General features: G+C 51.0%; 1 protein-coding gene across 1 annotated transcript in view; it reads right to left on the bottom strand.

Moving 5' to 3' along the window:
- The window catches only part of COL6A3 (collagen type VI alpha 3 chain), a 79,622-nt gene that overhangs the window by 21,790 nt on the left and 42,912 nt on the right, over nt 1–14,920 (bottom strand). The window contains exons 19-31 of the mRNA XM_045294390.1: nt 13,894–13,929; nt 13,313–13,375; nt 12,528–12,590; nt 9,415–9,477; nt 8,336–8,398; nt 6,306–6,356; nt 6,039–6,074; nt 4,725–4,787; nt 2,490–2,552; nt 852–884; nt 730–766; nt 612–623; nt 20–513 (exon numbers count right to left, since the gene is read on the bottom strand). Of these exons, the coding sequence (XP_045150325.1) occupies nt 20–513; nt 612–623; nt 730–766; nt 852–884; nt 2,490–2,552; nt 4,725–4,787; nt 6,039–6,074; nt 6,306–6,356; nt 8,336–8,398; nt 9,415–9,477; nt 12,528–12,590; nt 13,313–13,375; nt 13,894–13,929 (1,077 nt within the window). The remainder of the gene's footprint in view (nt 1–19; nt 514–611; nt 624–729; nt 767–851; nt 885–2,489; nt 2,553–4,724; nt 4,788–6,038; nt 6,075–6,305; nt 6,357–8,335; nt 8,399–9,414; nt 9,478–12,527; nt 12,591–13,312; nt 13,376–13,893; nt 13,930–14,920) is intronic.

Below are 14,920 nucleotides of genomic sequence, written 5' to 3' on the forward strand. Positions count from 1 at the left end.
GGAGCCGAGGGGCACCCACCTGCAGGGCATTGATAAGCTGCCGGTCCTCCTGGCTGGTGAGGAACAAGGGGGTGATGCCCGCATCGGAGAGCTTCAGCACCGCCTCTCTGAGCTGTGGCGATGCTCTCGTGAGCTTATTGCTGAAGAAAACGGCCACTTTCCTCATCAGGAACCCGCTCCGCACGCGTTTAAACGTGTTTCTGGCCACAAAGGACATGGCCGTCTCCAGACTCTGTTGCTTGGATGTCAGAGCCACCTGAAGGTTCTTGATCTGCTCCAAGAGGGCAGACTTCCTCTTGGAATCAGCAAACCGGATCTCAGTGGTCACCTCGTTGTTGTAGGTCACCACAGCCACGCGGGCTCCCCGGGGGCAGTTGCTCTCGGCAATGGTCAGATCACCCACGATCTTCAAAAGGACATCTCTCATCCGGCTGAATGTGTCCTGGGTGACCCCCTCAGAGGTGTCCAAGGCAAAGGCTAGTTCCGTCGGGAAGACGGGGCATTCGAGGGGCCCTATGGGAAGTAGGGATTGCCATGGACATGCTTTACTTACTGGAGATGAGTCTTGGTTTTACTCAGGAGGAGAAAGCCGGACACCAGAGTCGACTTACCGTAGCAGCAAGCTATGAAAGAAAGAGAGAGATGGGTGAAGGCCATGATTACCCAACAAGAATTCCAAATGTAAGAATACAGATTCAGCACCGAGGAATAAAAAAGCCGGGTACTTACGACATTTATCTCTGATGCTCTGGACAAGTCCGCATTGCTGTAGAGGGAGACAAGAGATGTGTTGAAGGGGAGGAGAGGGAGGCTTACAAAATAATGGTGCATTTTAGACCCAGGCAACTTACATCGATAGAGTCCCCTCTGTTTCCTTTGTGACCCTGTAAAATCAAGGGAAAAAAGGCTGAGAAACGGCCAAGAGTATCAGACACGGAATTTAAAAGAATCATCCACGGTTCCCATGTCGCCACGGAAGAAGGTGGATTGTGACTAACATAGGTCCTTCAGAATCTCTGACTCTCTCTGTGAACTTGAGTCTGCTGCTCAAAGAGCCATCGGGAGAAGATGTGGAGAACAAAGTGTGTCCCCTGTGAGTCACTGAGAGCGTTTGAAAGGACACCCAACCCTGAGACACACATCAGTATAAGTCACACATCCGAGCCCGGTCGCAAACATTGCTTCTCCAGAGAAGTGCCGCCTTGTACTCTGGTGCTTGTGCATCCTGTTGAGAGAAAGCGCAAACCTTCACCTTCATCTCTAAAACATCCCATCTGGATTCTTCTGACAAGTGATTCTGGAAATAGATCTACAGCAGCACCTAGGCCTCATACATGACTGCTCTAAAGATCAAGAAGTCACTCTGAGCCATGTGGGCTTTTTCATGGACCTACTCCTGCCAACTGGATCTCCAATCAATTCTCAATCATGTAACTGGCTTAACATTCTCCATCAAACACCCACCTAACTCAGCCCTTTTCTCCTGAGCACAATCAAACGACCCCCTACACAATAGCTGAATGATGGGAGCAACCACCATGCTCCTCTGTGGAGGAATGGGTCAATAAGTTCTGGTACATGCATGCGATGGAATACTATGCACCCCTTAAAAAGCATGGCGAAACAGTCAGGCACCTCAGGACATGGGCACATTTGGAAGACATCACGCTCAGCAAAGTCAGTCACCCTCATAAAGATGAACTGCGTAAGACCACTAATATGTATACATGAGAAATCGTTTTCACGCCAAAAGAAGCAGATGTTGGAAACTGCAGGGAGGCCAGGAGGAGGGCAGAGAGAAAAGTGAAGAGGAAAAGAATTGTCGTTTCAAGATGTGATTGATCCAGCTTTTTAAAAAAAGAACAAACTGGCTCTATAACCCTTCCTTCCAAGGGTGGTTGTTCACTTCCTATGGTATCTTTCCCATTCTCCCTTGAACCTCATCAAAGCCAACATGGAAGATAAGACAAACTTGCAGCATTCAAACTCGGGCACGGATTATAAGGAGATGGTGGAAGGACGGCAGAGGGTGGAAGCCTGCCTTCTGACGGCAGGGCCATTTGTGGTTTTAAAACAGTGAATCAGTAGCCCTCTGGGGGATTTTAAAAACCAGAGGAAGTATTTTCCAAGCCACAGACTGGCATGATTAGACTACTTCTTCAACGTGAAAGCAAGAGCTATTTCCACTTGCTCTCTCTCTTCCTCCTGTAAACAAGGCCAGACCAGAACACTAGAAGGGCAAATTACAATACACCCTAGACGCCGGAGTGCCACAAGCATTTTTTTCTTAAGTATCTAAGCCTCAGAAGTCCTCTCCTGACTGTAGAATTGAAAGGGAAGTGGTTAAGATAAACAACCCAGCAAGAGTAGGAAGCAGTGCCACGCAGGCCGGTCACACAACGCAGACTGTAGACAGTGGAAGTTCTCTGAGACCACGTGTAAAGTCGTCCAGCCTGAGGAGGGTCACTTGGAACTGAGCAGGTACTTACAGCTGGTCCTGGGTAGCCAGGGTCGCCCTTCTGTCCACCTGTCCCTGGAGGCCCGGAATTTCCCTAGAGAGGATAGAAGAACATACATTGCTGAACTGGGGCAGACAACATAAAATTCTCGAATCCTGACATTGCAAGGGATGAAAAGGTGATCTATCTCATGTAGCTTCTCCCACTGCCATGAGGAACCTTCCAGGGAGCTCAAGTGCCCCCAAACTCAAGAGTAGGGTCATAAATCGTATCATCTGACATCGAAGAAGGGGTTAGTATCAGAGCCTAAATTGTGAGACTCCTGTTTGCAGAAGGCTATGGGTGACAGCAGGAGTCCAGGGTTCATGTGTGGAAACCACGCAGGAAATAGACCTCCGGGGATCTCCCTCCACCCACAAATGAGGGATGGGAGGAAAGTGGTTACTAAGCAGAGTGCTTGGGTGAGATGAGTAGAACAATTCAAACTCTTTCACTTGATCGCTGCTCTGATGCATGCTGGACCTGATCTGGTTTTCAACATTGTCTGTGTTTTTGTTTTGTTTTTTGTTTTTTCATATTAGGGTTTACCTCAGAAGTGTTGTGTTTTGGTACATGAAACCCAGGACTGATGAATCTGTAGCGACAGCAAGCAGAATAAGGGTTTGGGGGGATGGGGGCCTGTGGTGGGGGTGGGTAAAAGGGAGATTATGTCAAGGAGTCCAGGAAGGAAAAGAATGTTTGGAAACTGACGGTGGTAGCAATTGTACAATACTGCTTGATGGGATTGAACTATGGAATGATATGATATATGTATTAACTCCCAATTAATAATAAATTTTAAAGAAACAAGAGTAGGAACAAGCCACCTTAACAGAGCTGATTCATATCCCCACATCAATGCTTTCTGAGAGGTAGAGTACAACAGGGGCTTGCCCAGGAGCCACTGATGAGATGATCTATGGGTGCACGAGAGATTAGCTAACTAGGAATTAATTAGGCAATTGGTCCATGTAGATAATTAACCCATGTGTTCAAACTCTACGTAAAGAGTATATGATCTAATTTTGTATCCACACTGAATAAGCAAACAGAATACTTATGAAATTTGGGGGGGGGGGTGTCAAAACTAGATTTTAGGATAAAACCAACTATTAGCAACTTTGACCTATATCTAAACTGCAATTTGTTCATTTAAAACTCTGTGCCAATCCCTAAGACCAGAACAGGTAGATGATGCCTGGCTACCAGTGTAGACCTGCTCTGAAGCCGGTCACACCAGCTGGTCCTGGCTAGAACTTAGGGAACACAGCTCACAATCCTAGGAGAGACCTGGCTTATAGAGACTCGTGGCTCTCCCACAACTATGGCCTTCCCAGGCCTGGAACGAAACTCATCCCGATGGTTCAACTTTCAGCCACACGACAGAAAGGCCACTGGTCTGACAGGGAAGCCAGCACTCCTCAGATAAACCAGCCACAGGAGACGAAAAGGACAGGGTTCTCCCAGGGAGATGCTCAGATAGCAGGAAGGGAGAGGGAAAGAGGATGGAGGGAAATGGGAACAGGGGGGAGGTGGAGAGGGTGCTCGGGATCGCAACCAACGTCACAAAGCAAACTGTGTGTGTACTGCTGAATGGAAGCCTGATTTCATCTTCAAACGTTTGCTCAAATTTCAAAAACATCTTTTAAAAACGAAACAGAAGTTCATTTTTACAAGATGGGGGTCAGAAGAGGCTCACACATTCTTCAAAGGATGAGTAAGCATCGAGTGAAGAGATTAGAGCCAAGTGCCGCTTCTGGAAGAGGGGTTTTATCCGGAAGAGGGTGAGGGGCAGGCCTGGTTGGCCTGGGAGCCTTGGACGACCAATCGTGAGCAGCTTTGATGTCTAGTTAAATCCTGTGACCTCACTCTCTGGTGAGCCTGGCCCTTGTGCCTGCAAGGACTTGCAGCATTTCCCTTTCTGGCATCGTGATGGCGGTGGGGGAGGGGTGTCAGCCCTAGGGTTGACTCCTAAGGGTCGATAGATTAAGGGGACTCAAAGCCTCCCTATAAGTATGGCTGAGGAAGAACAGACTCAGACCACGGCTAAGAGGTTGGCTTCTGAGGATGTTAGTTTAGGATTGCTTGGATTCTCCCCAGACTACCATTGGACAAGTTCAAGGTGAAGAAGAATGATGGTCAGAGACCCATGGAGACATCAACGCTCCATCTTGTTGCCTATCAGGCTCTTGCATCCTATGTGCAGCCAAGATCGGACTGACTTACCCTTCGGCCTCGGATCCCTTTGGGGCCTGGTGATCCATCTGTCCCAGGCTCACCGGAGGTGCCCTAGGAAGAGAGCCACAGAGGGACATGTGAAGTTTTGGGAATGAACAGGCCTAGCAGAGGGTCCTGGGCAGTGCTTGTCCCAGGGCCTCCAACTTTCATTCACATTTCCTCCGGGTTATGGGTCCTTTGCTGACATGTGCAGATTCAGCCTTATTTTGCGGCTGATGTGAGCTGCCCTTGAGTCAGCGCTGACTCACAGTGAACCTGAGCCCCACAGGAGTGGACTGTGAGGATCCCTAGGGTCCTCGTGGGCTAATGGTCATGGAGTGAGCGACCAGGTCCTGCTTCTTAGTCTGGACGCACCAAGGAGACCTCTTACACACCATGGCTGGCAACACACACACCTACACCAACAGACAGGTGGTAACTGTCCAGGCGGGGCATCGGCAAGGAATCAAACTCAAGCCCCCAATCCAGAAGGAGAGAACTCAGCCACCCAATCACCACGGCCCTCCAGTCTTAGTTTACTCAAACCCATAACATACAGATCCTACCCTTTTAGCAGTCAAGAGATCAAATCAGGGGTTGCTTTAGGCAAATGTGGTGCAGAAGACCTCTTTGACATGTTAAAAAGCAACGCTATTACTTTGAGGACTAAGGTGCACCTGAGCCAAGCCGTGGTATCTTCAATTGCCTCATAGCATGTGAAAGTTGGGCATTGCACAAGAAAAAAACGGAGGAAAATCAATGCATTTGAACTATGGTGTCGGTGAAGGATATTGAAAGTACCATGGACTAACAAAAGAACCAACAAATCTGTCTTGGAGGAAATACAGCCAGAACGCATCTTTAGAGGCAAAGACGGTGAGACTCCCTCGCCTATGTGGACATGTTGGGCAAGTGCTGGGTAAAGCAGAGGGGCAGCAAAGAGAGGAGGCCCATCCGTGAGATGTCTTGAGGCAGTGGCCGCACCAATGGGCTCACAAAGCAGAACACTTGTGAGGCTGGGGCCGAACCGGGTGGTGCTTCCGTCTGTTGGACACAGGGTGACTATGAGTCGGCACCGACTGGACAGCCCCTAACTACAACACCACTGTACACTTTAGGAAATGCTTCTGTGGCAGTGCAAATTCATTCAATCCTCACAGTCACCCTCGAGGAGGAAGCTGTGTCTCCGAGAGGTCAAGGTCTTTTCCAGGGTCACCGATTTGTGACTGGCAAAGATGCAGCCAAAGCCAACATATTCAGATTTCCTGTCCGTGAGCTGACCAAATTTATCCCCAAACTCTTCTACCACTGGGGAATCTTTACCTTTGGCCCTGGGTATCCAGGGAATCCTCTTTCTCCCTAGAAAAGAGAAACAGACAAATGAATGACACAAGAGTCAGTCTCACTTTCGATTCCGCTAAAATGCATTCATCTTGAGAAGATAAACATGTGTACAGAATCACGCAGGAAACTGCTAACACACGATTACATGGACGGAAGTAATCCTTTCAACTACAACACGTCCAAAATGGTCCTCGGCGCATCCTGGCAGTGGTGTGCCCAGTCTGAGAACGCTGAGCAGATACCTACCTTCTTGCCTCGGCGTCCTTCGCTGCCCACTCCATCACGCCCATCGTCTCCCTGAGAGAGGACAGAGAGCGTTACTGTGAGCCTCCGCACTGGGACAAGCCACAGTGGTGTCTGCCTAAGGCCATCTCAGCAGAGCCGGTGTCAAGACCCTGGAATGTTCCAGGATCAAATCCAGAGATAGGGGCACTTCCTGTTCCTACCTGTCCTCTAGGCGGAAATCAAGAGCATCTCTCCAAAGGAGGGGTGGGAAGGAGCAAACAGTGCTGCTGGACTCAAAATACAAAGAAACGGCTCCCCAGTAATAAAGATGCCACCTTAACGGCTCAGCGATCCAGACACAGGGCTCCAGCCATGAAAGACGGCGTCGAGGCCACTTTGATGTGCTCCCTCTATGACTCTTCAGAGAACTCTGGGATCCATCCTGGGGCCCCTGCTGAGTCTTCAGGGCTGGGATCCGCCCCTCTTCCCTGTGTCCTTCCTGGTGAAGGTCTCTGGACTGCTCTTCTTCCCAAACACCCCACTCCCCATGCCCAGTAATCTGCCCGTCACACAGTTTCATGTGAGGTTTCCAGAACTGGACACCACCTGTGATTTCCCAGGAACAGAAGACTAGATGTTAGACATACATCAATGTCTCTAAAACGTGTGTGAAACAAGGTATTCAGCCCATTGACGGTTGCTTGTTATCATGTGTCTCGTTTTCAACGTTGTTGAGAATTCACATACCAATCCGGCAATGATTGTCAGTTTTAAATGAACATCAAAAGTTCTAAAACTCTTGTCAGCTGTTGCCCCCAAATTTATAGAAACAAGATCAGGAAAAGATTTCTTTTACTGAGTTGGCTACAGTTTCATTTTTAAGTCTACTTTATTCCCCACCCCGACACCCCTTCTGCTTCTTCGTAAGCATCTGAGGCCCAGTCAGCTGATTTTTGTCATGAATAAATCAGACTTAGCCTAAAACAAGGGCACTCTTTGGCCAATGCGGACTCTACCTGTGGCCCTGGCAGTCCAGGACTTAACGTAAAAGAAACAGATTTGGAATTTTTTTCCTCTAGTGGCTGAGAAGTTACAGACTCCAGAAAAAGATGTCAAGCCTTTGTGTTTTCATGACCATCTGGTCTATTTCTCTAGGTTTTAGGTGTGGGAACTCCTTCTAGAAAAATTCCCAATATACGGTAGATTTCTCCTTCCATCACACACATGCGGCTTACAGCATCATTACTGAGAACCTACAGAAATTTGAACTATATGTAAAATGTTTTCTTCAAGAGGGATGGCTTCAATCTGGACTTCAACTTTATCAACTGTACATTCATTGTCCAGAGGCAGGGGCACTTCTCTCTGTTCACACACGCTGCCCGTCACGCCCGCAGAACCACAGCAGGGCCCAGATAAAGGGGGCACACACGGCAGTAAGTCGCCATGTTCACTTACTAGTAACAATAAAGGGTGGGGGGCGGGGAGCAGGGACTATCATGGCCCACGAACCAGCCCCTTCTTGAAATGACACTTATTTTCAAATGTATTGGCTATTGACGCAGTGGCAGGTCTCAAAGTTTTCGATCCTGCCCCCCAGGCTGCCAGTGGAAAGCAGCCCTAACCACACCCACTGCTGCAAAGCCGATCCTGGCTCACATCGACCCAGTAGGACACAGTAGAACCAGCCCGCGGGGATGCCGAGGCTAGACCCTGTCCAGTCTGGTCACCCACGCGGGCAGTTCTACTCTGCCCTGTGAGGATGGCTAGGGGGTGGAGTCAACGCCATGACAGTGAGCTTGGTCGAGTCTTAATCTTTATGGAAACAGACGGCCACAGCTTTACCCCATGGAGAGGCGGGTGCCATCTCAGCCACGACACCACCAGGGCCCCCAACGCTACAAGATACAAGGCTCAAGCCTTCTCTGTGTGGCACCGCCCCGGAGTGCAAAGACACAAAGCTAACCCCAAGCAGGGTCTCCTCCCCTCACTCCTTGACCCTCTCGACAAGACTCAGAAAGACCCGGAGCCCCAGCGCATCTCAATCTTACCGTCTCCCCTCGGGGGCCGAGGTTCCCAGTGCCACCCTTCGGTCCAGGCTCTCCGGGCTCACCCTAGGAAGAAAGACAACACTGAGATCCCCGTGGTCCCCGGCTGGTTTCCAGCCTTCTTCCATTCTGGGTGACGTCACTGGAAGGGCCTGTATGTGTATTAGGTTTTAACGTAATGTTTTTTTTAATTGCGACATTCATAACTGGATGTCCGGGAAAGGATTTGGAAAGTTTTGTGCTTGTTCTTGGCATCATCATGGACTGGGGGGTGGAGGGTGCTGACCAGGGAGAGAGAGAGAGAGATGGGGAGCTGGGGAGAGAAGGCACAAAGGTGGTGGGTGCTGAAGTTGTCAGTGAGACCCAGCCCCACCCTGCGGGGCCATCAAAGGGGCTCTGGATTCCCAGGAACCTTTCTTTTCCTGAGAAAAGATGTGAGCAGAGAACATGTGCTGTTGGTCCTACAGTAATTAGGGCTCTCTGGTTTCAAAGTGGTTTGCAAAGGGGATCTAAAGGGGATCGTAGGTGCTGGGCACATGTCTTGAGGAGATTGTCATCTCTCTGAACTATGCCGTCTTCTCGTTGCTGGTGTGACCGATTATAGCATTCCTTGAGGCTGATGGAATGCAGCCTCTCAGACAGCCTGCTGACAGCATGCTGGCGGCCCTGCTTGGCCCCGTTTCAAGGATTATCGAGCGCTGTGTGCACCGCAGGCACCTGAGGAGTGTATGTACACCATGTGATGCTGAAGCTGAGCTCAGTGTTGCTGATAGCTCCGATGGCCCTCTGGCTGCCCTCACACAGCCAAGGCGCAGATGCGTCCTACCATCCACCAGCTGATGGAACATTCCAGAGACCAATGCCTCCAGTCCCGGGGCTGTGCATTCACTCTGTGGGGAAGATCACCCCACCACCAAGAAGGCTCTCAAGAGGAACAGTGGGTATGGAAATGCCCCATGGCGAGCAGAAGGTCTGTCCACACTAAGCACGTGGACAGGTGTACAAATGAGGGAGAGGTAAGGTGTGACGTCAGCCAGGTGTGCCGGCCCCAGGGAAGGAGGCCCACTTGACTCAAGACGAACCTTTCTTCCCAGGGGACCGGTTCTGCCGCGTTCTCCAGGAGCCCCAGCGGTCCCTCCGCCTCCCTGCAGCAAAACCAGAGAGGTTTGTCAGTGAACTCCCCAACCGTCGGAGGAGAAGTGTCTCTCGATCCCTCAGCCCCCCCACCCCCTCCCCACCCACCTCTGTCCCTAAACTGAGATCAGAGCCACCAAGCGGCCACAGCCCATAATTCCCTAGCACATGGTCGGCGCTCATGGTGAAGACCCACAGAAGTAAACGTGGAAATCATACTTCAGCCTCCAGTGTAGGTACTGTGTAAATGTAAAGTATCAGCATGGCCGATGGCACCAGTTTACACAAACTAATTGCAACTGTTTATGGATGCGTTATATACAGATTGAAGGGATCAGGTCGTGGAGGAAAGCATCATACATGTCAAGCCGAGGGTCACCGGAAAGAAAGAAGACCGTGCCTGAGATGGATGGGCACAGTGGCTGCCACACCAGGCTCACAGATAACAGCGATGGGGAGGAGGGTGCAGGGTCAGGCGGGGTTTTCTTCTGTTGTGTATCGGACCACCCCGGGTTGAAACCAACTGAATGGTATCTAACCACAACTCCAGCCACACCGGCGTGCACAACCAGATGGCAAGCAGTCAGAGACGATGTGGTTTTGTGTCCCCTCTTTACACACACCCCACAATAAGCGCCTGACACATGCAGGTGCAAACAGGGCGGGGGGGAGCGGATTTCAACCCCTAATGAATGAACACAAGGGTGTCGCGTCTGGAAATGGCCCCCACACGTGTGCCACTGAGTCCATTCTGAAGCGGAGAGTCACGCGCAGTGCAGGGGTCATTGAACAGCGTCGCCCCTTGACCACCTAACATTTGGAATCGGGAGAAGTTTCCTGAAAGGATAACCCACACTCGAGGGAACGGCTTTCTGAAACCAAAACCCACTGCCCTCGAGGCCATGCCGACTAACAGCAACCCTAGAGGGCAGGGCAGGACTGACCCGCAGTCCCCAGACTGTCACCCTTTATGGGCTAGAAGCCCTGCCTTTCTCCCGAGGCGCACTGTTGCTGTTAGTTGTCCTCAAGCCGACTCCCACCCACAGCGACTGCATGACACCACCCAGTCCTGCACCGCCGGCACAATTGTTCTTAGGCTTCAGCCATCGCGGCCGCCACTGCGTCGGCCTATCTCACCGGGGGCCTTCCTGATTGGTGCTACCCCTCTACTGCAGCAAACATACGGTCTTTCTCCAGGGCCCGGTCCCTGGGGAGCAGCCGGAGGTTCCAAAGTGCTGACCTTGTGGTTCGCAGCCCAACGCCGAGCCACCTGGGATCCTGTCAAAGCTTGATCAGTAGGTACGTATCCAAGCTCAGGCGTGGGCGGGAGTTTCTGCACAAACGGCAGCCTTCACACCCCTGCTTGCTTCTGGGTTGGGATACTGCTGTGCATGTGTGTAGCCAAGGGCCAGGTTGTGGCCCATGAATTAGTCATTTCTATTCTGACTCCCTCGATGGGATTATATTCAACAGGAGGCGAGCCAGCAGGGCAGAGCAAAGGCAGCTGGTCCCCTACTCAGGAGGAACAAGAAGTTTCTGTTTACTCATCCCTAGTCGCTGAGATAGATGGTGATGTCTGGGGTCACCGAAAGTTTAAGCAGTATCTTCAATATTGAACTTGACAGCAACGGAGACTTTAACCACGTGCCTAACCGCAGCGGCCATCTCTGCAGAGCAAACATGGAACACTCTTTTCCGAATCCAGCCATTTGAGTACACTTTGATTTTATGCCTCCTGGGGTGGTGCACATGGTAACAAGCTCAGCCACTAACCAAAAGGTTGTTGGCTAGAGACCGCCCAGAGGCAGCAAGAAAGAAAAGCCTGGTGGTGATCAACTCCCCCAAAAAGCAGCCATTGAAAATCTTAGGGGGCACCAGCCTACTTGAGGGGACAGAGTTATCACGAGCCCCCGATGATTCTGCCGCAGCTGCTTTGATCAGGTTTGACACAATCTCAATCGACAGCTTCGGGCCTGAGACGGGTCCCCTCTCATCAATCACCCCACGGACTTAGATTTCAGGGAGCAACCATCTATTAATCCTGACTTCCCTACCACTTTCTCTGTGTGTGTGTGTGTGTGTGTGTGTGTGTGTGTGTGTGTGTGTGTGTGTCACGTACATTAGGACATCATGCTCAGTCAGCTAGAGGGGCAGTGAAAGAGGAGATGACCCTGGACAAGATGGGCTCCCACAGTGGGATCAAACATAACAAGAACCGTGAGGATGACACAAAGCCTAGCGGTGTGTCCTGCTGGGGTGCATAGGGTCCCTAGGGGTTGGAATCAACTCAATAGCGCCTAGCAACAACCTGTTAGGGACCTGTGGTAGTCACATAATCTGGTGTCAACTTGAGACTATTAAGAGTGAAGGGGTGGAGTTTAGCCTGTCAATCAGGTCACAGCGTGTTGACCTCATTTGAAGGTGCTACACAGACAAATATCTCACTGGAGACCAGCGCCACTCTGTGCTACACATTCCTTTTGACAAGCCACAAGGAGCTGTGCTGATGGAGCCAGAACCCTGGAGCTGGAGGAGTCACGTGGAGACCCACAACAGCGCTGAGATCCTTCCACCACCACCGGCCACCACTGGATCCACAAGACAGCTGTGATCTTCCACATTTGGTGTCGTTTGCATGTGTTTTGTGAGTCTGAAGAAGGACTTATTGACTGGTAGTGGCCATATGGGCTAATATCAGACTTATGGACTTGCTCTGGACTGGGCTGAGATCCTTTCTCAACATACAATTGTTCTTTTATAGAACGCTCTTTCTTGTACACATTTGCGGGTCCCTGGATTTGTTTCTCACATCCACGCAAACGAACACGGGTCCTTTCTGCGTTGTGCTTTGGTGCTTGGAAGCCCCTGAGCCACTGAGAAAAGAGCTGCTTTAGTTGTTGGGTGTAAAGTCCGTAGGGTGACTTAGCCGTTCACTGAGAGGACCAGGGTCTGCATCGCCCAAGGGTCTGTCTACAGTAGCATCCGCCAGAATAGTCGTGACTGTCCCAGAGAAGCACCTGTTCTTTCAGAGACGGGGAGGTGTGGGATGAGGCAGACTCACCCGAGGTCCAGGGATGCCTTGCTCACCAATCAGGCCTGGAGGACCGGTGGGACCAGGTGGGCCCTGGAGAGGTAAAAGGTCAATAACAGTGCTGAGTTCAGGTGACGCCGAGGCATCTATGCAATCTACAGAATATAACCTCATGTCTGCCGTCCAAACCCAGCAGAGACAGTTTCTTCTGCCTTAGCTGCCATCCTGCAATCACAACAGCCTCCCTTCGTAACATGAGTGGGGGTGTTTGATGTCTGCATGGAAAAGACCTTCAAACTAATATTTGCATATGAATATCCACAGGGACACTATCCATAACAACCCCAAAGTTGAAGCCATCCAGGTGCCCATCAACAGTTGGCTAAGCACAATGCACTCTACCCACACAAAGGAGGGTCATTCATCAAAAGACATGAAGGTGGTAACCTGGGTGGACCTTGAAAACACAGGGGAGTTAAAAGATGCCAGGCAGGAGACTCGGTCACCTATTGCGTGGTTTCATTCCTATGAAATACCTGGACTAGGTAAGTCCACAGAAACAGAAAGAGATTGGTGATTTCCAGGCACTGTGGGATGGAAGAGTGGGGAGTGACTGCTTAATAGCTACGGGGTCTTCGTATCTTGAAAGTTGGTAGAGGTGGTGGTTATACAACACGGTCAATGTACAGATGCCGCTGAGCTGAACACACGACAACAGCTCATGCTATGGTCTATGCATTTTACCACCATTTTAAAAACACAAGAGCATTTGGGAAGATATCAGAAGGCATGCAGGTACATGAGAGGGTACTGACCTGTGAACCTCTGGTCCCCTGTTCTCCCGCAAAGCCAGCCTGCCCAGGGTTGCCCCTGCTGCCCTGAAAACAGATGGAGATTTAGGATGGTCAGGATGGTTTACTCCAGTCCCAAGTCTTTGTCCCACAATCAATTCTGAGAAAGGAGATGGGGTGCAGAGAGAGACTGCTGGCAGCATGGCTGCTACATTGGGGGGTTATAGTTGTTCCTCCCTCGTTTTCTCAAGACAGTTTCATGAGAGAAGGGTCGTTTCCGTCTGAGGTGAGAAGAGTGAGAAACCTGAAGTGGTCATCAGACAAGGGGTGCTTTATAGCTGAGACGAGAGCCTAGGTCCTGGGTCATGCTCCCTTATTCGCCACCCTCTTCCACTCTCAGTCAGGTGCCCGGTCTTCGGAGAGGATGCTCATTGAGAGGCAATGATTGGAAAGAGAGTGGAGCTACAGAGCCGTGGCCCCTTCAAGGGTGAGTACACTTTATTCCTTGTCTTGGTCGTGCCTGGGCCGTAGAGGAGCAGGGTCTTCCGAGCACGGGGTGGGTTAAGTAGTGACTACAGCAGGAAGCGCCCGCCTTCAAGGCTTACCTTAGCTCCCGGAGCTCCCCGTCTTCCAAAGCCACCCTGCAGAAAAATCACACAGCCTGTGAGGAGGGGTCTCACCGACGTCAAGGGAAGTCAGGCAGGTTGTGAAGGAAAGTCACACCGGCAACGAGGGGCAAAGCCGCACAAACCAAGAAGTCACACAGGCCATGGGAGGAAGTCACACAGGTTGTGAGGGGGAAGTCACACCAACTGTGAGAGCAAAGTCACACAGACTTCGAGAGGAAGCCAGGCAAACTATGAAGGAAAGTCACACAGACTCAGGAGAGACGTCACACAGGCTCTGAGGAGAGAGGTCACACAGGCTCTGAGGAGAGACGTCACACAGGCTCTGAGGAGAGACGTCACACAGACTCAGGAGAGACATCACACAGGCTCTGAGGAGAGACGTCACACAGGCTCTGAGGAGAGACATCACACAGGCTCTGAGGCGAGAACTCACACAGGCTGTGAGGAGGCAAGCGGGAACACTTGTTTCTGAGACTTCTGCCATTATTTGCCCTTCTCTCAGAGGATGGTTCTGGCCACCTGCAGAGTGCCAGGGGCGCTCTGCAGGCAGCAGGGGAAACACTCAGACAAAGAGCCCCCTCCTCCATCCTCCATCTTGGAAAGTTTTACTCCCGTGCTGCCCATGCCAACCATCCAAATGGACATTTAGTTTTACGTTATTTCAGACTTTCCGGGCAAAATAATGGCTCTGGCTGCACAGTCCACCCCCAATCTCAAACAAGGAATGGGCAGTAGAATTCCAAGCTGTCTGGTTTTGCTTCCGTCCCGCTGCCTTGAGAAGTCATGACATTTGTTCATTGTGATAGAAGGGAGCCCCAGATTCCCCAAGCTGTCTGGGCCAAATGCGACCCCCGCTCAGTGGAGTGAAGGAGCAAAGTGCACACATGTGGACCAGGGGTGCAGGTGGCCCCAGGACTTGGCAGCCTCTCCCTCCTGGGTCTTCTTCCAAGGTGGCTCTTAGCTTCTATCAAGTCAGGCCCAGCCCACAGCCACCCAGTGTGCG

The sequence above is a fragment of the Echinops telfairi genome, unplaced genomic scaffold, assembly GCF_000313985.2.
Source record: "Echinops telfairi isolate 266 unplaced genomic scaffold, ASM31398v2 ScPeMD7_3;HRSCAF=10, whole genome shotgun sequence".
In the NCBI taxonomy this organism is placed as follows: domain Eukaryota; kingdom Metazoa; phylum Chordata; class Mammalia; order Afrosoricida; family Tenrecidae; genus Echinops; species Echinops telfairi.